Source organism: Conger conger, chromosome 9 (assembly GCF_963514075.1).
Source record: "Conger conger chromosome 9, fConCon1.1, whole genome shotgun sequence".
Lineage (NCBI taxonomy): Eukaryota > Metazoa > Chordata > Actinopteri > Anguilliformes > Congridae > Conger > Conger conger.
This window is the reverse complement of record NC_083768.1, coordinates 31,224,861-31,250,764: the sequence shown is the minus strand read 5'-3', so window position 1 is coordinate 31,250,764 and position 25,904 is coordinate 31,224,861. Positions and strand designations below refer to the sequence as shown.

Here is a 25,904-nt window from a genome sequence, read left to right as displayed (position 1 = left end):
CGGTCAGATCACCAATGTTATCAGGCCTTGGAACCTCCTCATTAGTGCCTTCACCATGATCTTATAGTCGACTGAGAGGAGGTTGATCGGCCACCAGTAGCGGAGGTCCTTCAGGTCCCCTTTCTTTGGGACAAGAGCTACTGAGCTCTGTCTCAGCGAGGCACCTAACCGCCCCTCCCTGTTCGCAGCCCTGAACACTTCCGCCACGTCCTCCTTCAGGAGATCCCATTGAGCCTGGTAAAACTGGGATTCCATTAGGACCCGGAGATTTGTGTGTGTTCAGGGAGTGCATGGCCCTGGTGAGCTCCTCAATGCTCAACTCCGCTTCCATCTGCTCATCTCCCAGGCGTCTGTCCAGGCAGTCCAGGAAGGTGTCCATGACAGCCCCGTCTGAGGGCCTCTCGCTGTAAAGGCCCTTGTAGAACTCCCTGGCCACCTCCCGGACCTCCGCCTCTTCAGACACCACCACACCTCTGCTGTTATAGAGAGACAAGATGTTATTCGTCTTGGTCCGTGCCCTGCGGAAGAAGAACCGTGTGCACTTCTCATCCTCCTTGAAGCCCTGGAGTTTGGAGCGGAAGGTCTGTTTCTTCTGCTCTTCCCGGTAGAGGGTGGTGAGGCTCTGCCGAGCTTGCGCAATTTCGCTGCTAACATCCAGGCCTCGGGACTGGAGGAGGCTTAGTCTTTGGAGGGCAGCATTGTGGTGTTCAACAACTGCCCTCCTTTCCCTCGCCTTCCTCCGCCCGACTGCCCGGAAGTAGCCCCGCACTCACATTTCACCATCTCCCACCACTCCACCGGGGAGTCAAAGAGATGTTTCAGACTCACCCACTCCCGGTATCTTCTCGAGAAGGAGAGATGCACCTGGGGGTCTTGGAGATGTCTGATGTTCATTCGCCAGAGCCCCTTACCCACGGTTATAGATTTCTCCCAGACCAGGGACCCCGTCACCATGTGTTGGTCCGAGAAGTGCACCGCCTTGGTGGAATAGCTGTGCACCCTCAGGCCTGGGGAGAGCAGAAACATGTCAATTCTGGAAGAGGAGGAGCCAGAGGAACTCACAAACGTGTGCTGGGGAGGAGAGGCGCCCCCGGTGTCGCAGAGGGAGAAATCCTTGATGAGGGACCGTAGCAGGGTGCTGGAGCGATCCGGTCTTGGTTTGCTCCGGTCCTCATCTCTTAAAGCGCAGTTGAAGTCTCCCCCCACGACAACGGGCATTGTGGTGTGTAATATGGGCAGTAATTTTGTGAAAAAGGAGACTCTCTCGGCCATGCTGGTGGGGCCGTACATGTTAACGACCCTGAGTGGGGAACCCCCGACATCGAAATCGATGACGAGGATTCGCCCACTCTCTACAATGTTGTGTGCTGTTATTTTAACAAAGGGGTTCTTCGTCAACGTGCCGACCCCATCAGCTCTATGAGAGCCAGACCAGAGAGAGTCACCCATTCTCCATCCCCCCCCCGCCCAGAACACCATCCAACTCCTGGAACGGAATGCCACATTCCTGGAGCAGGACGACGTCCGAGGGGATTTGTGAAAGAATGGTGAAAACTGTTGAACGTTTGTCTGGGTGTTTGATACTACAGGTGTTGAGTGTTGTAAAGGTGATTGTATTTGTCATAAGTGTTTTTATTTTTTGTGTGTGTCTGGTGGACCGGAGTTGTTACTGGTGATTTTATGGCACATTTGATCTATTGTGGAAAAGATTGTATCCGGGTTATTGTGGTGCCTACTCACCCCCTGACCATGTGTCCCCATAGGCCTCCCCTCCTGACTGCATGGGAGGTTCCGTCCTGGAGAGGTGGGGGCAGATGTTCTTGCCCCAGGCTTCCCCCCAGCCCCTGGAGGGCCCTGGGGGACAGATGATGTTAATGACCCTTTTCCAGAGTCTGGAGCGGGGGCTGGCTGGTCCTTAGTGGGTCTGGGGTGAAAAGTGCTGGAGGTGTGGTGGCCAGTTTGTCTTGTCTTTGATGGTGGTGGGGTTGGTTTATTTGGGCGAGGTAGGGGATTTGGCCTGGCGGAGATTTGTGAGGTTTCTTTTAAATTTGTTATGACGGCTCTTTTTGCTAGTTTAGTTTGGCGTATTATTGCCGGGTTTGTAGGCTGGGTGGGAAGATTATGATTAGCTGTTTTGGGTGAACGCATTCTTTTGCCCTTTTTTGAAATTGCCTTCTGCCAGGGTGTGATGGTGTCCTCGGAGTCTGTGGTTGAGGAGTCTGACTCCTCCACCGTGATGAGGATGTTGGAGTCAGGCTCCTCTTTTACAATGGTGATTGGGGATAGGGTGATCAGGGGAACTGTGCTGTTAGGGGTTCCAGGATTAGTGCTACAAGGAAGGTCTTGTGCCGTGCACGGTGCTTGGGTGGGTGTGTTGTCAGACTGTACTTTTGTCAGACCTGTTTGCGTGCCCCCTCACCCCGAAGAGATTACAGGGCCTCGGATCCCGGGACGCCCTGGTCTCATGCTCGTGATCACTGTGCAGGCTGCGGCCAAGTGACCTAATTCGCTGCAGTTCCTGCACAGCTTTTGCATGCCGTGATAAAACACCACGCCCCGGTGTCTCCCCAGCATGATGGTGCTGGGGATATGACATACCCCCCCAACTGCAGAGGGGTCAGGCTTGAGACATCTTGGGCCGGACCTTTAGCAGTTGGAAGAGAAAACAGATGCAGTGCTCAGTGATGTTGTCCCAAGGGGACCAGAAAGCAACCACAGAATTAGCTGATCAATGATCAGCTCCCCTGGTGCAGTGGCACCTCCCTTCCTCGTAGAAGAGGCCAAGCGTTGGATCCTTGCAAGGATGGCAGAGCTGGATCCGGTCAGCGTCATCTGGTTGAGGGAGGTCCTCGGTCCTTGGTCCCCCATCTGCCTGCTCCTCAGCCTCGTCTTCAGGGAGCCTCAGGTGGAGCTGCTGCAGAGCCTGGAAGACCAGAGGGAGAGCGGAGCAAGAATGGCAAAGGCCCAGCAAAGGAAAGCTGGTGGTGGCCCGGAGAGCAACCCTATCCGGGAGATCTCTCCGGGCAGCTCTGGAAACTCCCCTCTGGTCCTTGGCAAAAAGGCGTTCTGCAGCAGTCGTGGCTCTTCCTCCAAACGGCAAGAGACTTCAGGCAGGGGATCCTCCAAGCACTGCGTCGGCTTTGGCGTTTGGTGTTCGGCAGGCCTTGGTCAGACCACTGGTACCTGCCTAGCCCCAAAATGCTGTCGGTCCGGCCTGGTCCGCCAGCCTGTTCATCCACCAAAGCCGCGGTCAAGCCACTGGTACTTGGGATTCACAACAGACCTTCAAAGAGAGAGGGAGACAAGGAGCAAAAAGGAGAGAGAAAGAAAGAGGGACACTCCGCTCAAAATGCCTCAACAACCTGCAAGTCCTGTGTCCTCTGCTGTTTTACAAGCAGAAGGTATTGGCTTAATACAAGCTGACGAGAAACCCAAGCAAAATGCAGACCAAAGACATGCAGGTTAGGCTGATTGGAGAGTCTAAATTGCCTATAGGTTTCAATGTGTGAGTGAATGGTGTGTGTGCCCTGCGATGGACTGCCAACCTGTCCAGGGTGTATTCCTGCGACCCTGATCAGGATAAGCGGGTTCAGATAATGGATGGATGGATGGTTGAATTAATTAATTAATTAATTAATAAAACCATTCTGTTAATAAAACAAAAAATAATGTTGTGGGTTTTAAGTTTTGGGAGAGTGGTTCTAATTTTGTAATGTAAACTATCAAGTAGCTATTTACAGTTATTCCCCTCACGTCATGTTTTGGGAAACGCATGCGAAATTTTCAAAAGCCGTCTTGAAATTATGTCGTGCATTTTCAAGATGCGTCGCAATCGGGAAACTCACCCCGATTAGATGCAGTTGTTTTTGTAAAGCTCGTTATTGCTGTGGTAGCGGCGTTAAAGTATTTGGGTCTGGGACCGAACTTGTAGTGAGTGGTAATTAGACTGCTTCATTCATTCATGTTGAATTTATTTTCTTCGGTTTACTGACAGTGTTTCAGTTTTAGTGAGTGGTCATGTTTTGGTACAATTAGGCGATCATAGTTCCTGACGCCAAATCTAGTTCAACTGTCTGGCAAAATTGTTCTTCGGCTCGGAGCTTTCAGACTTCACACCGAGGATAGAGGGTTCCATAAAAAAACTAGAAGGGGATCCTCAATGGAAAGAAGGCAAATAACCATTTTTTTCTGATAATGTATACCGAAAATACCTATTTTTGTTACTCCTTAAGTTTTTGCTATTTCGGGTAGCACTGTGGGACTCAGGGCTACTACATCAAAATATTTGGGTCAGGGACAAGATTAATTGTCTCAGGTAAGTGACTCTGTGTTTATAATCTAATCTAAACTGTACTTCGGCGGTAATCGCATTTTTTTAAATGCAAGTAATTCGATAATAATAATAATAGTCTACCATTCAAATTTGAAAGACAAAAGGGTATACATACATATTCACCCATTGGCATTTGAGTTAACATCGTATTATTTGGAGATGGAACTTGGTTTGGAATTTGAAATTAGACAATATACTGAACCAATGTAAATACAACGACAGGAGAGTTTTGTATGAGTTAAAGGGCTTAGGAACACATCCGACTGCTTTGTGTAAATATGTTGTGATGGTTGTTTCTCTTCTAAAAACCTGAAATAGCGATCAAAACTCCAGATGTTAGTGATTCTTCAATGCATTCTTCAATTTAGCCCATTGACATGTTTGATGGATATTAACCAAGAAGACAGCTAGAAAGACACTGCCATAAAGCAGTGAGAAATTGGAGAAAAGCAAAACTTAATGGAGGCTACACTTTGATATCTATAGAGAGTGCCTTAATTCTTGTAAAATAATGCCAAGCAGTAATTTTAGTAAATTTATCTCGGGCATTATTAACAAATTTCAAATTTCAAATTTATTAATGGATAACCCCTAGAGATTAGCCATCTCGTTTTCGAGGGGGTCCAACGACCCCAACAACCACAAAACAAATACAAAAACGTTTTTTTTCTACTTTTGATCGTCTGATACATCACCTTATGTTATATATTCTGAAGTACTTTACTATATGTAATGAATTTGTCTGCTTACTGAAGTTTCATCTGTGTTAAGCTCTTCAACCTACAGTAACCCTTTGTTCACATTTGACTAACTGTTTTAATTGTCTGTCAGAGGATGTGCTTACCGTAAATTGCTCTTTACAATCATACTTGTATTCATGAAAAGTAACCTAGATTATTTTGTAATTAGTAACCAGTAAGTTTCTTGAAAAATCTGTATTCAAACAGTTAAATGACTTTCTGAACACACACTGTATTTAAAATTTAAAAAATCCATCTGGGTTCCATGCTCACCATACCACATAAACGGCATTAGAGTTGTTTATGAAAGAAAGAAAGAAATACATTTAAAAAAAAAACAGAATGGAATCGGTTTTATATCGTGGTGATGTTGGATCTGAGTACTGCTTTCAATTGACCACCACATTCTGCCTGACTTCAGACGCAGATTGGCCTCTTGTGACCATAGGTCGTACGGGTATATATTTTTTTACTTTTCCCAGGGCAACCACACAACCACACAAACAAATTCAGAATATCACGTGGGGTCCCGCAGTTGTCAATTCTTGGGTCCACTATTGTCTAATTTGTACATGCTCTCAGGGATGTTATTAGGAAGCATTACATTCATTTTAACAAGTATGCTGATGATACGCAACTCTAAATGTATTCATCCACTCATGACCTGGGTCCTCTGAGATCTTTAATCCATTGTTTTGAAGATATGAATCATTATGGATGTCCCACAAGATTTTTCAACTAAACAGCGAAAAAAACTGACATTCCACTCCTTGGTGCAAATGGTGAGGGATGAGTTTCCCTAAGCATGACGTAGCGGTAAGAATGTTTTGCTCATTTTACGAGTGTTTCCCGAAACATGTTACTCAAGTAGTAGGCGCATTTTCTTGCGTGTGTCATGTTAAATCCCTTTGTAGGCTATGGTAGAGTACAAATTATTTACCCGAGAAAACTTTAAACCGATAGGCGGCACGGATGGTGCAGTGAATAGCACTGCCACCTCACAGCAAGGAGGTCCTGGGTTCGAATCCCCGTCGGCCGGGGCCTCTCCGTGCGGAGCTTGCATGTTCTCCCTGTGTCTGCGTGGGTTTCCTCCGGGTACTCCGGCTTCCTCCCACAGTCCAAAGACGTGCAGGCTAGTTAGGCTGATTGGAGAGTCTAGATTGCATGTGGGCATGTGGGCATGTGGGCATGAGTGAGTGAATGAATGGTGTGTGTGCCCTGCGATGGACTGGCGACCTGTCCAGGGTGTATTCCTGCCTTTCGCCCAATGTATGCTGGGATAGGCTTCAGCCCCCCTGCGACCCTGTTCAAGATAAGCGGGTTAGGATAATGAATGAAACCATTCTATTAGAAAAGAATAATAATGGTGTGGGTTTTCAGGTTTGGGTGTGTGGTTCTAATTTTGTAATGTAAACTATCAAGTAACTATTTACAGTTATTCCCCTCACGTCATGTTTTGGGAAACGCATGCGAAATTTTCAAAAGCTGTCTTGAAATGATGTCGTGCATTGTCAAGATGCGTCGCAATCGGGAAACTGACCCCTATTAGATGCAGTTGTTTTTGTAAAGCTCGTTATTGCTGTGGGTAGCGGCACACTCGTTAAAGTATTTGGGTCTGGGACCGAACTTGTAGTGAGTGGTAAGTAGACTACTTCATTCATTCATGTTAAATAGATTTTCTTGGGTTTACTGACAGTGTTTCAGTTTTAGTGAGTGGTCATGTTTTGGTACAATTAGGCTATCATAGTCCCTGACGCCAAATCTAGTTCAACTGTCTGGCAAAATTGTTCTTCGGCTCGGAGCTTTCAGACTTCACACATAGGAAAGAGGGTTCCATAAATAACTAAAAGGGGTTCCTCAATGGAAAGAAGGCAAATAACCAGTTTTTCTGATAGTGTATATTTTGTAGTTCATTCAGCGTAGAATTCATGCTGTTGCATAGCCAATTGCAAGCCAATCCAAACTACTTTTGTAGTTTACGCATACTGAGTTGTTGACACGAAAGTTTCTCGCGTTTGCAGATTAAATATTTCATATTCAGTTGGCTAGCCCACGCGTGTGCGAGAAAACAGAAAATAACGATTTTTGTTACTCCTTAAGTTTTTGCTATTTCGGGTAGCACTGTGGACAACGTCAAAATATTTGGGTCAGGGACAAGATTAATTGTCTCAGGTAAGTGACTCTGTGTTTATAGTCTAATCTAAACTGTACTTCAGCGGTAATCGCATTTTTTAAAATGCAAGTAATTCGAAGCATCCTGGCGAAAACTTTCCCTCATGTGATTTGATCCAATACTTTTTGTTTTAATATTAATTTAATAGTAAAGTGAGAAGCTTCATGCGTCGCCTTTTTATGCTTACGATTACGGTAAAGCATCATTGTTTGCTGAGTCTTGAATACTCTATTGTGGTTACTTTAAAACATAATAATAATAATAATAATAATAATAATAATAATAATAATAATAATAATAATAATAATAATAGCCTACCATTCAAATTTGAAAAACAAAAGGGTATGCATACATATTTACCCATTGGCATTTGGGGTAACATAGTATTATTTGGAGATGGAACTTGGTTTGGAATTTAAATTAGACGATAGAATGAACCAATGTAAATACAACGACAGGAGAGTTTTGTATGAGTTAAAGGGCTTAGGAACATGTCCGACTCTATGTGTAAATATGTTGTGATTCGTCCTCCTCTAAAAACCTGAAATAGCGATCAAAACTCGAGATGTTAGTGATTCTTCAGTGCATTCTTAAATTTAGCCCAGAGCCATGTTTGATGGATATCAACTAAGAAGACAGCTAAAAAGACACTGCCATAAAGCAGTGAGAAATTCGAGAAAAGCAAAACTTAATGTAGGCTACACTTTGATATCTATAGAGAGTGCCTTAATTCTTGTAAAATAATGCCAAGCAGTAATGTTTGTAAATTTATCTCAGGCATTATTAACAACCACAAAACAAATCCACATCTACTTTTGATAGTCTGATACATCACCTTATGCTATATATTCTGAAGTACTTTACTACGTGTAATGAATTTGATGTCTGCTTACTGAAGTTCCATCTGTACTAAGCTCTTCAACCTACAATATCCCTTTGTTCACATAAAAAAAAACTTTTTTAACTGTCTCTCAGAGGATGTGCTTACCGCGAATTGCTCTTTACAATCAGGCTTGTATTCATGAAAACCTTGATTCTTTGGTAATTAGTAACCAGTAAGTTTCTTGAAAAATCAGTATGCAAACAGTTAAATGACTTTCTGAACACACACTGTATTTTTGAAAAAAATAAAATCCATCTGGGCTCCATGCTCACCATAACACATAAACGGCATTAGAGTCGTTAATGAAAGAAAGAAAGAAATACATTATTAAAAATACAGAATGGAATAGGTTTTATATCGTGGTGATGTTGGATCTGAGTACTGCTTTCAATTGACCACCACATTCTGCTTGACTTCAGACGGAGATTGACTTCAGATTGGCCTCTTGTGACCATTGGTCGTACGGGTATATTACATTACATTATTGGCATTTGGCAGACGCTCTTATCCAGAGCGACGTACAACAAAGTATATCTTTTTTTAACCACACAACCACACAAACAAAGTCTAAATTGCCCGTGGGTATGAGTGTATGAGTGTATGCGTGTGTGAGTGAATACGTGTGTGTGCCCTGCGATTGACTGGCGACCTGTCCAGGGTATGTTCCTGCCTTTTGCCCAATGTCCAGCCCCCCTGCGACCCTGTTCAGGATAAGCGGGTTAGGATAATGAATGAATGAATTAACTTAAAACAGAAAAAAATTTCTAGCCTATCTAAAAACTATTTCCTCTACCCTACAACAAATGTGCGTTATTTTAGACATTAGCAGTTTTGGGAAAGTAATATTATGTTCTACTACTTATTTTTGGTTGATTTAAAAGGATATTCAAACTGCCACAATAGCATAAATTGGTGTATTGTCCAGTTTTAGTAATGTTGAAGGAAGTACAATTTGTCACTACAAACTTCTTAGTTACATTTTCATTATGTATTGCAAACACATGAAACATTATTTTCCAGTTTTAGGACCACGGTGTCCGAAAAACTCAGAAATAACTAAGGTTAAACTATTTTTGTTTCTTATTTGCATGAAAACAGTCCCATTAAGGTGGTATTTTAGTAATATTATTAGCCAACTACAACTGTAGAATTATTAATGTACGTATTGCTTAACAAATTGAGATGTAACTATGAGCAACAGCTGATTTCAGAGGCTTGCGGTCTTAACAGTGGTGGCCACTAACGGAGTGAGCTGACAACATCGATAACAAGTATATCTAAGAGTGGTCCAGACCAACCTTACGAAAGTACGACGTACAGAAAGTATACTTAGCTAAGAACGTTTCGGGAAACACTGAAACGTTAAGGTACAGCTTAAGATACAATTTACGAACGACGTAGCGCTGCGAAGGCTTACCTCTAGAACACATCTGGATCCTTTTTGTGATTAGGAAAGGCCAGGTAATGTCGATCAGTGAAATGCTGCAAGCGATTCAAATGATTTTCACATCTATGATTTTCACATCAATTTTTAAATAGCTGTCTTGAAATTGTGTATGTGCCGCTGAATTGTCTCTCAGTGTACAATAATTAATTAATTAATTCATTCATTCATTCATTCATTATGATTTCGCAGACACTCCAAAGAAAGCCCCGGCTGTGGTCGTTTACCCACCAACTAAACCGCAAGATGGAAAGACAGCCTTGGTTTGCATCGCCCAGGGCATGTATCCGGCCTTCGTCAGATTCAAATGGAAAGAAGAAGATCGGGAAATTCCCGAGGCGGAAGTTCTGGCACATGAAATAGAGGATGGTAGCGCCAGTATATTAATAATCGATGAAAGTAAGGCAGAGATGAAACACACATGTCAGGTGGAACATGAAATTCCATCCAAGGAATTGGAGATACCGAAACGGACAGGTAGGGTAAATTAATTAAATTATAGGCTCCACATTATTATAAAATCCCTCACGAACGGGATTGTCTAGATACACACTGCCATGAAAAAGTATTTGCTCTACTATGTATTTTCTCACAGAATGGGTTCAGATCTGAATAAGCGCAAAATACATTTTTAAATGACTACTTCATTTCTTTAATGAAAAAAGTTCAAACCACCAAAAGAATATCCAAAGACCTGCAGGTCTGTCTAGCCTATATCAGCGTTCCTGAATCTACAATAAGAAAGAGATATTGGGCAAAGAAGGGATTCATGGGAGACTAGCAAGGTGGAAACAACTGATGACCAAGAGAAACATCAATGCTCATCTCACAATTGCAAAGCAGCGCCTGGAAGATCATTATGCCTTTTCAGATGATGTTGTATGGATAGATGAGTCAAGAGTGGATCTTTTTTTTCTGGTGGAAACCAAGTACAGCATTTTGCAATAAGAACATTATTCCAAAAGTCAAACATGGCAATGTTAGTGTGAGGGGTTTTGGACATGGATGTTTGATAACATTTTTCATGAAATCAATGAAACAATAAATTTACATTTTCATGTACATTTTAGTCATTTGGCAGACGCTTTTAATCCAAAGCGACTTACAAGTGCATAGGTTCTTCCACAAGTTAAAGCAACACATCCATGACTAGTAAAATACACATGAAGTGCTGTTCTAAACATACAGTCATCATAAGTGCAATTCTATTTTTATTTTTTTTATTTTTTTGGGTTAGACAAGAGGGATAGGGATCAGGAGGTAGGTCTGAGGTACAGTTTGAAAAGGTGTGTTTTTAGTCTGCATCAGAATAGGGGGAGGGATTCTGCTGTCCTGACAGTGGTAGGCAAGTCATTCCACCACTGAGGAACCGGAACGGAAAACAGGCGTGAACGTGCAGCTGGACCGCCAGGTGCTCATAGTGAGGGAACCATAAGGCGACCAGAGCTGGCAGACCGGAGTGGTCTAGCTGGGGAGTAGGGAGTGATTAAGGATTGGATGTAAGGTGGGGCAGTCCCTTTGGCAGCCTGAAATGCCAACACTAGGGCCTTGAATCGGATGCGTGTGGCAATAGGAAGCCAGTGGAGGCAAATGGCAAATGAGGAGTGGGGTGACATGAGCTGACCTGGGCTGACTGGTGATCAGGCGGGCTGCAGCATTCTGGACCAGCTGGAGGGGCCCGATGGCACAAGCTGGGAGACCGGCTAATTTTTATATAAGAATAAATGTTTTGGGTTTTCTCAGGTTCCTTTGTCGAATATTACATTTTCTATAAATATCTGACACCGTCCAGTCTGAAAAATGTACAATAATAGAGGAAATACTTTGTCACGGCACAATCTATATATATATATATATATATATATATATATATATATATATATATATATATATACACATTGTATTGCACACTTGCATGCACACACTCTGTGAAAATGCCATGCTGAAATCAATGGGTTCACAGTCAATTCTGGCAACAAATAAGATGTAGTCTCTGCAATTTTGGTTGATATGCTGCAATACATTTTTTTATCCTATTTTTGTTTAGGTAGCACGGAAAGAGAAGACCCTAAGGGCCCAGTCCCACAAGATAACCCAAGGAGGGCTTTGCCAGCCTGCAATGATACAGGACCGTATCAGACCTTATCAGACGGTTAGACTAAATTTGAAGTATTTTTATATAAGTCTTAACAACTGAAATGCCCCTGTGTTTTATATGCCACAACCATCATTGTCTAAAATCCGGGAACAACATAGCTGGATGCATTTCCTAACAATGTTCTAATTAATAATGTAAATATCATCCTTGATTTAGGATTGATTAAACCATCTGCAGGAGCATCTTTGAGTACTCTGAATTTCGTTTCGAAAAAATTTCTAGAAAACATAGGACCATTGACTCCAACTGACATTCATGACTGTGCAGTAGCTTAGTTCTGAATATTCACTATTCACGTGCCTAAGAAAGAAATTGTTGATAAGTGTGTTCAAAAATGGGTCTCTGTTTTCACTTCCAGAGTCTTTTCTGCCCTCGAGGAGACTGTATCTGGCGAGCCTCATCTACACCTTGATGACACTGAAGAGCGTTGCGTACTTTGGTGTTGTGTCCCTCCTTATGTACAAGAGGTCCACCTAACAGCCCATCAGCAGAATATAATACTCCCTTTTCTTATCACCATCCATTCTTGTTGGCCTAAAATAATCATTCGTTTGTCGTCTCCTAGACATTCCAAAAATATATCTGCCTGTTTAACAGGCATACATAATGGTTGACTTCTTTGCATTGTTAATAGTTCATTCATCTTCTTGTTTAATATGAACCGTAAGAAAACCAGTCTGTATCTATTGCATATAGTATATTCAATGTTTTGGATGTATCCAGTTTTGTTTACATAGGTTATAGGCTATTCTACTGTGTCCAGATGCAGGGTATTTACTGCCTGTTGTCCTCATGTTCGTTTATATTGGCCTATATATATTCATAAAAAATACATGTATCCTCAGAATTGTTCATGTTAATGATTTTAGTCACATTTTTCTTTTCACAACATTTCTTTACATTTTACATTTTTGATATTATATGAGAATAATGCCTGAGCATTTAGTGTATTTTACAAGAGGAGCTTCGACATGAAGGCAGTTGTTCTTTCGTTAGAAATAGTTTGTTTCAATATGATTCAATTTCATTGTCTTTTCTAAAAATGAATAAAATTGCTTTGCTGCATCGATTTATGTCTGAGTGTTTTATTTCGCGTTATAGATAAATGCGATAGCATGGATGTTCTGACAAGATAAAGTTCAAAGTATTATCATATTTCAATACATGGTAGAAAAGAGAATTAGAAAATTAATGTATAAGAAAGGTCACTTTAGGTCAGGTGTCACAACTTCATTTCAATACTATAGGTTTTGCATCGAGTTGCACATGACTGGGTGATTAGATTTTCATTAACAACCGGGTGTACAGGTGTACCACATAAAGTGGTCACTGAGTGTATAGGCCTACATATAGTCTATGTACATACAGTGGGCTCCAGAATTATTGAATCAACCAAACTCTTACATTTTTGAAATATATTTCAAAATATATTTCCCCAGAAAGCAGGTTTATTGGCACCCCTGGTTGAAAATATTTGAAGGTTTTGAGGTGTTCTGTAACCCCTTCACAAAGGATTCCACCAGGGTTAGGGGAAACATTTTGCTCCAACATATATAACTCATTGAGTGTTTATGCTAGAGCTCTTAAATTTTCCCCATTATTTGTCGGCTACAAGTTATTTGCTTAGACATAAAATTTGCTTAAATCAGACCCACACTATTCAATCTAAAGTACATGCTTTTCAATAAATCAAACGAAAAGTACAGACTTTTATTGTTAAACAGGAAATAAGGATAGGAGAGAGATATATGAATATATCAGCTAATACAGTGCTTTAATGTGTTTACTGGGACAAACCAACCTTTTTTTCTCTTCTATTGCCTATAGGCATGCTGAGAAATAAATTTAAATAAATAAAAACCCCCAAACCCTTATTTGTCAAATTGATTGTGGTACAACTAACCAAAGGTTACTGTACAACAATCCCCTGTCTCCCCTATCAACAATTTTACAATTTTTGTGGAAATATGTTTCTTATTTGAAAAATGTAAGACTGTAAGTAATTACATTGAATCAATAATAAAGCACACTACTCTACACAAGACGGAAAATAAAATGAATGCCAATAACTGTAATATTATTAAAAATTATAATAATTACACAGTTTACATATTTATCTAGGGTGACAATAATTATGTAGCCTACGATTGTATAGGTGTAATAATGATGTAAAATGTTCACTGTTGAATTAACTTTTACAGTGTAGCCAACATGTGGACCCTATCAGACTCATATACGCTTTGTTACAGATGAATTAACACCGATCATTCTACTGTGTGTTGGTGCAACGCTTGCAAATGCAGAATCTGAATGCACAAGTTCTGTGGCCGGAAACATTGTGCATTTGTTCCAGCGGTTATTTGCGCTTGCTGATAAACGACGCGGAACACTTAACCGCAGTGTAACAGTGTTTTATTTTCAGGCGCTGAAATGTGCTTTTCATTCGTATTAGCGCTGTTATTTGCGGTGGAGTTGGTCTCAGCAAGTCGTGAGAAGTTTCCAACTGCTTGCGCACTTAATTTCTCCTCCTTTTAAGCAAATGCAAACCCCCTCCTCATTCTCATTTATTTATGTATTGTAAATATGTCGGAGGCTGTAAACGCAAGCTGTAGCAGCTTGAAAATCTTTGAAGAAAAAGACATCCCTAAGTGTATTCATTCGTGTTTTTGCCTTTGTGTGCATGTGCGCCCTTTTGTGCATTTTATTTTACGAAATTCAAATGTAATTCATTTCCATTTCTTTAAAAAGCATGAAACCAGAATAAAAAAAGACACATAAATGTAAACATTAAAATACATATTATTCTAAATGATTTGACAGCAATGTGACATCAACTGTTGTCTCAGCCACCATACCTATTTACATTTCAGAGAAAGGCATACTTCTTCCCAGAAACGGCTTTTGCCTTATGTTTGAACAGAGAAACCGGATGGACAGAATAAGTTGCCTTTCCGAAATCGTATGATTTATTCAAATAATAATCAGTTCGGACTGATTACAATGGGGGAAAGGCCCTTGGAAACTATTGGTGACCAATGGCACAACTATGTCATCCTATATATATATATATATATATATATATATATATATATATATATATATATATATATATATATATATATATATCAGGAGTACTGTAGTCATACTGAATGGAATTGATTGACAGCCATTGATAACCCACAGTTTAGCACTACAGGGAAAATCCACCAGCAACTATTGTAAGATACTGGATATAGTAACCATGATGTAAGTGTCAAATTAAATGTGTTTAATTAAAAATTCTGCCCTAACATTAAATATTAAATGTTAGTCATTTTTGCAAAAGTAAATTAATACATAATTTTACAGAAAATTAATATGCAGTATATACGTTTTTGAGAACAAAATATTATGCAAGTATATACAGTATATATACACAGTGAGCTCCATTGGGACAAATCTTTTTTTTCTTGATTTCGCTCTGTACCCCACAATTTTGCATTTTTAATTAAATAATTCACATGCAGCCAAAGTGCTGATTGTCAGTGTTTATTAAATGGTATTTTTGTTTTGGTTTGTTTTTTGTTTTCACCATTTTAATTAAAGCACAGCAATCTTTTGACAGAGTCCCCACATTTCTTGGCACTATAGTGTTTGGGACAAATGGATTCACAGGTGTTTCTGAATAGTCAGGTGTGTTCAATCTCTTCCTCCAGGTATAGGAGAACTTTCCATCTACAGTAATCTTACAGTAATCTTTATTCTCATGGGAATATTTTCTCACACTTTTTCGCACCTGGTCTCTGTACTGATAATAGACCCACCTCAAGGGGAAAATGTTGCACATGCTGGTGGTTTAACAGTTACATGCAGTATGGTACAAAAGAGCAATTTCATGGAAAGTGAAAAACAGACCACAAACTGGTTTGGTGCCAATCCAAGTGAAGTAATATCAGTTGATAGGAACACATGTACTTCCTTTCCATATTGTCTTCAGTCAACAGCCATCTCTGAAATCCATGGGAACATGGACAGAAAGCACTAAACAATATATAGTCCACAGCATAGAAAGAAAATGACAGAGAAAATGAAATGTTTATTCACACTTTTGCAGTTCTGACATAAACTTCAGGCTTATAGCCTCCCCTGTAAGATGCATGGGTTACTTCTGCAAGTTGACTGATCACTAATGAAATATACTGTATACAAAGCAACGTAATCTACAATGCTCTCATTACCAGAACCACATAGAGAAGAATCTAGAGGTTGGATGCCTCACTTTGTATCAGCATGGTTTTAGTTTCATTTTTTAAAATCACTGCTTCTATTATGTATTTACAGTTTTCCTTTCCATTTTAGATTAATTTCAGTTTAGTTTTATGAGTTTCTGTCCATTTTTATTTTAGTTTTAGGACACCCATTTCCATTTAGTTTTAGTGGGCTATTATTATTAGTTTTAGTTTTGATTTAATTTAATTTAATTTGCTTTGGCTTGCACTACCCCTCCCTTGAAGCATGAGTACTATTGATTTTCTGTGCCTGTGAAAAAACTAATTTAGTCTCAACTCATTTACCATGAATTGATTTATTTGACACCAAATGATTTAAAATAGCTACATCCTGTTTAGCAGCTGTAATGAACAGCTGTAATGAAAATAGAAAAGAACATTTATGTTCACCTCACACTGAGAAAATCCTCTCATCAGCTTGATGTCACAAAGTTTGCTCACAGTAAAAACTACATCAGTACTAGTGGTGTATTCGAAATGTTTCCGAATGCTACTTTCTCTTTTCGGACTACCAGACACTCCAGAGAGCTTGTGGCTGTCTCCATTACGAAAAGTTCTTCATCTTAATCCCATAATGGACCACAGACACAAACGCACACAAAGGTTTGATTTCACCTGACACATTTGTTACTTTTTAATTGTGCTATAAAATATACAGGGGGAAATCCTTTCTGGATATAATATGCATCATTGTACTTTGAAAATTCATCTCATATTAAAAGCAATGCTGCCATCTACAGTATGGATGGTGTAACTATACCCTTTTGCTGAAGGACAACTACTGCAATGGCCTTCCAGTGACACAACTTGTAAACTGCATAGGTGAGGATGAGGCCTGTGAAGTGGAATGCAACCTGAACCAGGAGAGATGCACAGGGGTCAGTCTGTCACTCACTCACTGGGGCCTGAACCTGGAGAGATGCACTGGGGTCAGTCTGTCACTCACTCACTGGGGCCAGGCTGCTGGCATGGTCATTGCTGAGACCACTCCAATGGTTAGCCTATCTTGCACAAGCATCCCCTCTCATCATCCCCTCTCATCTACATTATAATAATATCCTTCTTAGTGCCAGCAACCAATGTCATACTTTCTCCTGTCTGGCCACCAAAGCTAAGCGAGGTTAAGCTTGGTCCGTGCTTGAACGGGAATGGGAATACCTTGCTGTTAATTGAAGTGATGCTGATGGACCAGTAGGGGGGCGCTCTTTTCCCACACAGTGTAGTAAGTGATACTGAAAGGTCTTCCAAGAACACACTTCCAATTACAGAAGTGCCTGTGAACGATCAGCTCAGGCTGTAATTTATCACGTTTGGAATTTTTGTAAACAGTTTGGCAAGATATACAGTATACAGTATGTGGTAAAATGTATTGCTTGAATTAAAAATATCCTGCAACCATAACTGCATGCCAGCAAACTTTCAGCAAGGTTTATACTTATTTGAATACATATATGATATAATATCCTAAATGAACACAGAATGATTTGTAAACATGACCAAGCTGTTTGTCATGGATTGAAGAAATACATCTCCAAGCAAGCTTGGAAGATGTATTTTGAGTATAGAGAACAGTCTATAAAAAATGTCAGTGGATTATCAAGTTCCTCTTTCATTCACTGGTATTCCACTATACTGTACTTTGTTGGATTAAATAGTAATTTTAGCATCTATAGGATTTTAGGCAAAAGACAAATATTGAATTACTTGTAATGAACCTAAACTAAACTGTATAGCTTTCAAAATGTTTTACATGACGAATACTGTACAATGGTTGTTTATGCAATATACACTCGTAACTATATTTCACAGAATATAAAACAAGTGGAACAGACCGTGTGGGGAGCCAGCTCTCAACCCATATACGAGCCCCTCAGTGCGTTTGTATTTACTGCCATGGCACTCACTGAAGCGTCAGTCAGGCTCTTCCTGTAACCCCCTCTCTGGTCACCTAAAAAGAGGTAAAGAACATGAGGAGGGTGGACTGTCTGTCTCCTTAAAATACAATAAGTTAAAAATAAGTGGGACAACCCCAGCATCCATCTACAATCCCTGCAAACATCTTACCAAGATGTGGTCTTCATGTTGCAACTTCCTGCTTAAAGAACGTGAAAATGATTATAATTATATTAAATATTCTGTGAAACAGAGACCTTGCAAGATGACACATGGTGATTAAATATTGCACAATGCTTTTGTAAGCCTTCAACCCGGCTTACTGATCAGTTTAAACAAACTCAGTGTGTGTTTAGACATTATAAGATGTCCATGTGTTACAGAGGAAACACTTTTAGATGGTGTTACACTATGTTTCTGAGGAATAACAGCCATTTGACAGACCCAGTAAAATAAACAGTGTGGCGGTTGACTCATTTGTTTTCATGAAATACTTTTTCTAGATGATCTAGATAAATTATCTTTATGGACATCAGCAAGTGTCTGATGCAAGATAACAAGCAGATCATTTGATGGAGGAGAAAATGATCTTAAAAGGCAAAAGATTAGTTGTGTGACAAATACCCCATCGATGTGCATTGCAGTCAACTCATCAATCGAGACAGTTTCATGTCTGAACTATTTGCAGATAGAATTGCATTGTGAAGCTTGCTGAATGAATCAGGATTCAAAGCCTGCTGAATTCAAGTGGATAAATTGTGGTATACTGTCAACATTAGAAATTATTTATTTTAGGGAATCACAGCATGCAGATCTAAGTTGATGTGTATACTGGAAGCATCAAATTAAGATTTCCAGCTGTAGCTGTACGGGTTATATCTGCAATATATTTTTGTATATCTGTTATGAGTGTTGGTGTTATGACAACATTTACCTCAATCGTCAAATAAAATGAACATCCTTGCCATTAGAGGGAGCCATTCCTATTTTGGCCTTTGAAAACAACATCTGAGGTTAAAGTTCACGATGCCCTTCTCAGATTCAAAGATGGCGAAAATTCAGCGTGGGAATTCAGGGGCCCCAAATGGTAAACAAAAAAGTAAGAAAATGGCAGAAAATACACATTTAGGAATCGCTTCCAGTGAAGAGGATGACGATGAGGCCCCCGAAGAGGTGACATTCGAAGATTCTAAAGCGGCGGCATTACGGAGTATGAGAGAAGCCATTGATACAGCAAGAAGGTGGCTGCAGTAATAACTTGAGTTGGCTAGCATCTTATAAGTCACATTTGTTTTTCGATACGATAGTTGGCTAGGTGGCAACTATTATTAATCGATATTTGATTTGCAGAGAAAAAATACTTAATTAAGGAAAAGCGAAGAAAGAGGCAGGAACTGTTCCAGGAACAAAAGGTACGATTTATTAGCCGGTGTATTAGTTTCATTAATCTGGAATGATCAAAACATTCACCTATAAACGTGCATGGACGAAATGCTGCAGTTGAGTATAACCGTCATTTTTATTTATTTTTTTAAATAAATGTTCGTAGTGCAAATGAGTGCTAATGTAATTTGGAATGCGATTTCAGTCACAAGGTCTTAGGATGTTGTAACCTGTAAGATTGCACTTTTGATCTATGATTGCCTCCAGTATGAATGAAATCTAGATGTATGCGAATAATATCCCATCTGACCAGCAAAAAAATATTGTCATTATTTTTGTCTAATTCTAACAGAAAAGAAAGCTTCTCCCTGATGACATCCTGGAGGAAATAGACTCTACTGTACCAAAGTACGTGTCCCAGAATGCTCTTCTGGTAGAGGGACATACAAATGTAGTTTAATTAGTTTCGCGATGGTCTACAATAATTGTTGATTTCTGTCCTGTTCTTTTCAGGAAGCCCAAGGTATCCAAAGCTCAAGGTATGATATTTAACCACTACCCAGTTCACAAATACCCGACATGGACATACTACAACAAATATTTCCAAGTCTGTTGACAGCCCTAGTGATTTGCAGTCTAAAAACCGTCTGCTGAAACTGTATCTTTGTTTCCTAGTTGAAAAAGCAGGTGATGGAGAGGAGAGTTGAGGAGCGAGGGATCAGATGCAGATGAGGTAGAACAAAAGGGGGAGGAGAAGAAGAAGAAGAAGAAGAAGAAGAGGTGAAAGAGACGGAGGTAAGGTCATGGCTTGCTTTAGAGATTTGCCAGAACAGCAGGATTAGGTACAGGGCTCTCCTGTGTTTCAATCGTGTATCATCTGTGTCTGTCGAGCCTCTTTACAACAGTACTGAGGAATGCCTATCTTCCATGCTGTACTACAGGAGTGGGGGAGTAAAATGTATCCATTCTTTCTTGATGTATATTGTACTTGTATATGGAATTCTGTATCTAATTATATTCTATTATACTAGATGCACCCTTTCCAGTGGTGTCTCAGATACATAAACAGACTTTAGAACTCCCAGTTGTCTGTAATCGCTATGTGTTTTATAGCCCTCTAGTGTACATTAAAGAATACACCAGTATTTTGAGCATAAATATTGAACTTCTGTTTCCCACCCTTCAGTTTGAAGGGGAACTGTAGCGTTATGAGACTGAAGGACCAGTCTCTATCCAGCAAGCAGCAGCAGAGCGCTCTCGATTTCATCCAGTCCCGTCTGTATGGCCTGGGGACCAACAGAACCACAGGTGAGAACCTAGCCCTAGGGGAAACCCATACACCAATCACTTACATTCCCTCCGATTGCTTAACTACTGGGTGAACTGATGCAGGACCAAGGAGCCGGCTATCACCTCGCACCTCATGAAAGGCCTGGGAAGTTGTAGGTGTGCATTTAAGCTGCTAGTCCTTAGTGGCTGTAGTGACTGGGCAAGGTGCTCTAAGCAGGGGCAAGTTTGAAGATCTGTTCCTTTAGATGATACCTACTGTAAACATCGAGAAGAGTTAGTATGTGATTAATATTGTCTTCCCGTTGGATAAGAGCATCCTACATGATTCCAATTATGTTGTCTAGCCACATTTCATTCGTCTGGTTTATTGCATATTTATTTGTTGTCTTGCTCTCTGTAAATCAGCTTTTTTCACTGGAAAACAAGAGGGCCTTGAACAAAAGCGCAGCTGTGCAGTTTGTGGACAAGCAGTGGGGTGAGTGGATGAATCGTCGGTGAAGGGGATGCCTGTAGAACATGGTCAGGTCCGCACGACAGCCATTTCTGATACTCTGTAGCCTTAAGATGGTAATCATGCAAAACACATTTAGTGCCTAATAATAACAATTAAAGAGTCTGTTATAATTCAGGGGTTGCAGTTGGAACAAAAACTAGCAAACACAAGGACTCAGAATGAGTTGCAGAACCCTTGATTAAATGAATGTCAGTACAGAGAATACTTTGCAGATCCACTTTTCAGATCAGAGTTTTAAGGCATGTGGATCCGCTGCTGTGGCACAGCATCAATAAGAGAATGGAGTATCTAAGTCATTTAAAGATCACTGAATACACATTGAAGTTTGAACAGCCCTAAAGCCCTGTTCCTCAAATCATGGTCCCTGGGGGTTGAGAACTGCTAGTTTTCCACAGGGTTGGGAACCATTGCCCTAAAGCAGGGGTGTCAAACTGAATTCCCAGGGGGCCACATTGTCTGCAGGTTTTTGGGGTTTCCTTTCAATCAGCTTTCAATTAAGGCCTCCAGAACAAGGAGTGTCGAGCCAATCAATGACCACAGTTTCTGAGAACAACCCGAAAACCAGCAGACACTGCGGCCCTCCAGGACTGGAGTTTGACACCTGTGCCCTAAAGAGATCCACATTACCATTTCTCCAAGAGCACCTGGAAATTTGAGGGGTCTGTGTGGTTGATTAAATGAATGGAATATAAACGTCAGTGTTTTACAAGGAAATGGCCATTAAATGAGATGTTGATAATAGAAAATTGATGTTGTAGCGATGCAGATCATTGTGCACAGCACAGTTCTGATGCTGCTCTTGCCTGCTCCTCCAGGTGCAGAGAAGAAAGAGGAGGCAGAGAAGTTCAAACAGAGGTGGAAGAACAAGCAGGGGGTGGGGCAGAGCTGAGGGCAGGGGCGGGGCCACTGCAGGAATGACCAATCAGATCAAACTGCAGCTATGTTCCAAAATGGAAAGCAACACCATGCAGTTCAACTATTGGAGAGATTTTTCTGTTCCTTGTTTTGTTTTGTAAAGCATAAATGAAGTTTTCCTCAAACCATGTTTTGTACTATAACAGGGTTTTTGAAGAGGTGTCATTTAAGAAGATTAAAAGAGGTGTCATTTAGTTTCGTACAGATTTCCTTTACATGCTGAATAAAATTTGTGTGTGCACTAATCATAATGACTAGAATCTGATTATTATCTGTTTACGTTGCTTTAGTCAAATGAACACTGGCTATTGCCCTCTGCCACAATGGTGACATTGGCCTATGATGTTTGGTGTGACTCTAGAATCTAAGCCCTTGATCCAGTGAGTGAAAAGATTTCCTTGAATAACTTTTCAGACCACCTCTGATGTAATCTTGCTCAGCAGTTTTGCAGCAATGGAATATTTAACTGCACAGCCATAATTTGCAGCATCCAGTGAAACTCATGGTTCCGTTGATGCAATAGCTCAGAACTCCAGGCTGGCAACCAATTTTCTGGCTGACTTAACTTGCTTTGCATTATGTTTGTACTATGAACTTAAAGGGGAAGGAAACTATATATTTCTTACAACCTGTAAACGTGTTTGTATGCCTTGTATTATTTCAACATTTATGAAATATAATTTAAGTAGAGTTCACTCGACTACATGTAGATGTCAATCATAATATCCAGTAAAACAAATCCATAATATCCAGTACGCACACAGATTTGACATGAATGGCTCATTTTCAAAATCGGACAGCCAGCTGTTACCGACCAATACAAGGAACACTGCCAGCTCCCGATTGGTTAGAGAACACTTCATGCAAATGAGACACACCTAGTACACCCACCCCAGAATGCATTTTTTCTAAATTGTGTAGAATCTATGAAATAGAAACTGAGTGCAATTATTCACAATATATTTTTTTAAATTAGAAGAGTGTACACTGCTGTGCTGGTCTGAGATTATAATCATAAGTACAACAAAAAAACGGTGTAGTAGTTTTGACCCATGGGAGTGGACCCCGAACTAAGTACTACAGTAGATTAATGGTACAAAAGTGAATCAGTTTTCTTAAACCTGTCAGACAATCCATGAATCCCCAGGGCTGGTAGAGCTGAAGGAACAAGAGTTGTTCAAGAAAAGTCATCGAAGGGAGATGAATCAAATTATTCAGGCTGGAAGTAAACTTTAATTGGTGGTTAATGGGGATGATACACTTTTCCTCAGAGCAGGAGAGTAATCATTGCAGCATGTAAAAAGATGTAGAGTGCACATGGTTCACAATGTCTTCCTAGGAATTTTTTTTAATAGTAAATGTCATTACCACACAGTGTTGTTGGCAATACTTTTTTAAATATTCCTTTGATATTCCTTTGATATTCCTCTGATATTCCTTTGTTTTTCTCCTCTGATGGGGAGGTGCACAGAGGAATGTTCACAACTTCGGAGCAGGCCCAAAAAAAATGAACAGAACAAACACTGAATGAGGGTGCTCCCATTGGACGGAGAGAGATCTCTTACAATTCGGTTGAACACACTTGATGATTGCACGTATTCTTGTGGCAGCCTGGAATACGTGTGTTGCTGCCCTCTGTAGATGAAGGCAAAAAGGGCTTGGGATTGTTCATGTATGGTGATGGAGAAAAATGATGAGCACAAGTCTATGACAGTGTAATGGGTTGTTGAAGGTTGGATTTTGGTGAGTAATGTTGATGGGTCTGGTACAATAGGATAAAAGTCTCTTTTCCAATTCCGGCCTTTAGGGGGCGCTCTTGCTTCTGGCAAGGCTCCTGATGGGCCATGGATCCTCCTGTAAACAGCTGGCTGTTGATTAGGTCATCACTCTGTAATGAACAGGCGCTTTGCTTGGAGGGGTGTTGAATTCTGGAAGGGCTGCTGGTGTCCTACTGGTGGGGAGGACTGGAGGTGCTCAGCTGGCCTGATAAGTCCCTTCACGCTGAGTCATCCTTCCACCTGCAGGCCTCCTTCCATCTGTAATGGAAATGTCAGATTGATTTACTTGACTTACCATCATTTGGACCTCCTCAATGTCAGGGTACATTCCTCCAGCAGGGGAAGCTCCAGAATAAGGTGGTGGTTTCTCAATGAGGGCAGGGCAGCTTGGTTCTGCATCACTGGGAAGCTCCTCCTTCCAGGGCACCCCTCTCTGCTTCTTCCTGGTAGCTTCAGTCCTTCTGCCAACAGATTAAAATGTTGTCGGTACATATTTTAATCTCATTTTTCTTCCCCCAGCCTGGGCTCTTTCCTTTCTCAATCAAAACAGCCTCAAAGCTCTCCAAGCAATCAGGTTTAAATGTTCCAGTCTTATCTGGCCACACATAGTTTTTTTATTATTATTTTTTATTAAATAATAATATATTTTAAAATATTTTTTAAATGTTTGAACATAAGGTCCAGGGGAGTTACAACCTTATCTAATGTTTCTGAGCAGTCCGTCAACATCACAAGATCAACCTTTCTTCGTTGCATTTGCTTTTCCCCAAAAACTGAATAAAAGAACCGAAAAAGGGGAAATAAAATTAAAATAAAATAAAATAAAAATTTTATTTCCAATTTCTTCTAATTATATATTTTAATTATATATGAGAACAACCACTTTGTTCTAGGTCTTGGAAAATTTCACAACATTTTTTATCATTTTTATTATATATTATTATTATTATTATTATTATTATTATGTATGAGAACAACCAATTTGTTCTCCCCCTTGGAAATCCACAATATTTATTATTATTATTTATTATACCTATAAATATTATTATATATGAGAACAACCAATCAATTTGTTCTCTCCCTTGGGAAATTCACAATATTTAAAACACCCGGCAGTAATCATGCATATTTTTACAAAGGATTCTCAAACCTTAAAATAATATAAAAAATATATAAAAATTACACACACAAGACATAGAGCTATAGCAGCTTGTGAAAGCAAGTATTTTACAAAATACCGTCAAAACCTCTCGTTTGTGGCCTGTACCCATGCAGCAGCCATGCCTTGCCCCTTATCTGGGTTGTGCTGAGGTCTTCTCAGGGATAGGAAGTGATATGTATGATTCTCTGCATGGTGATTTACGGCTCCTCTAAAAGGAGTCTTTTGTCTTTAAATTCCTGTTCCACATAAAAATTCCATGTTTCTCGAGTCAGTATGGAGAAGTCTGTACGCCCACATGCGTGCACTGCACTGACCGTCAGTATACCCAATACGACTTCTCACTGGTTTTGGTTAGCTATCAGGCTCATTTCGTATCATCACTACATTCATGCTTTTCAACATCACTCCTTTTCAAAAGCCACAACTCACCCACAGGTATCCGTCACTCCTTCACAGGCACTGCCAAAATCCGATGGGCCACGGGTAACGCCCTCACAGACTTTTATAAAAAAGGTGACTGTTTACCTGTATTTTAGTTCTGCGCACTGGTCCTAATCAGGGAAAAACACCGTGTCCCATTGGCCCTCAGCAGTGCCTCTATGAAGGCTGAGCTGGCTTAACCTTTCGCCTCTATAATGACGCAGGCAAATTGACTGGTGATCACAAACTCAAAACATTTCTCTGAAAAGACCCACATTGCTTGACCTGCATCACTTAGTCAAAACAAGTCGTATCCAATGGCATGGTTTGCAAAACACCTGATTAAGTGTTCTCTGCACTTTCATTAAATAAACTCTGTACTTTGCAGCTTTTCCTACATGAACTCTCAACCACAGAATAGTTACTGCAAACTCTAGCCAAAAGTCTTTATCTCTCCTTGTGTGTGTGCGTGTGTGTGTGTGTGTGTGTATCTGTGATTAAGTCAAAGTAGCATGCAGTATGCCAACAGCTCTGTGATTGGTTAACTGAT

The 25,904-nt window shown here is 40.4% G+C and overlaps 1 protein-coding gene and 2 long non-coding RNA genes across 5 annotated transcripts in view; 2 read left to right on the top strand and 1 right to left on the bottom strand.

The window, feature by feature from the left end:
* LOC133136142 (immunoglobulin lambda-1 light chain-like) overlaps window positions 1-12,800 on the top strand; it is a 99,102-nt gene extending 86,302 nt beyond the window's left edge. The window contains exons 3-6 of one of the 2 annotated variants that reach the window (XM_061253397.1): window positions 7,204-7,245; window positions 9,766-10,050; window positions 11,621-11,725; window positions 12,090-12,800. In XM_061253397.1, coding sequence (XP_061109381.1) covers window positions 7,204-7,245; window positions 9,766-10,050; window positions 11,621-11,725; window positions 12,090-12,208 — 551 coding nt within the window. In that variant the 3' untranslated portion in view covers window positions 12,209-12,800. Of the gene's footprint in view, window positions 1-4,266; window positions 4,316-7,203; window positions 7,246-9,765; window positions 10,051-11,620; window positions 11,726-12,089 lie in introns of both variants that reach the window. The other variant, XM_061253396.1, reaches the window with a different exon arrangement.
* A 6,133-nt stretch (window positions 12,801-18,933) lies between these two features.
* LOC133136144 (uncharacterized) lies at window positions 18,934-21,999 on the top strand. Of its 2 annotated transcripts, XR_009709471.1 has the most exons (8): window positions 18,934-19,133; window positions 19,243-19,304; window positions 19,628-19,683; window positions 19,789-19,814; window positions 19,951-20,070; window positions 20,462-20,583; window positions 20,971-21,040; window positions 21,895-21,999. It is a non-coding gene; the product is annotated as an uncharacterized LOC133136144 (long non-coding RNA). The 2 variants fall into 2 exon arrangements; XR_009709470.1 differs by having other exon boundaries at window positions 18,934-19,304.
* A 938-nt stretch (window positions 22,000-22,937) lies between these two features.
* LOC133136145 (uncharacterized) lies at window positions 22,938-25,816 on the bottom strand. The gene is made up of 2 exons (XR_009709472.1): window positions 25,364-25,816; window positions 22,938-24,233 (listed from the first exon to the last, which is right to left on the bottom strand). It is a non-coding gene; the product is annotated as an uncharacterized LOC133136145 (long non-coding RNA).
* Between the last annotated feature and the right edge of the window lie 88 nt (window positions 25,817-25,904).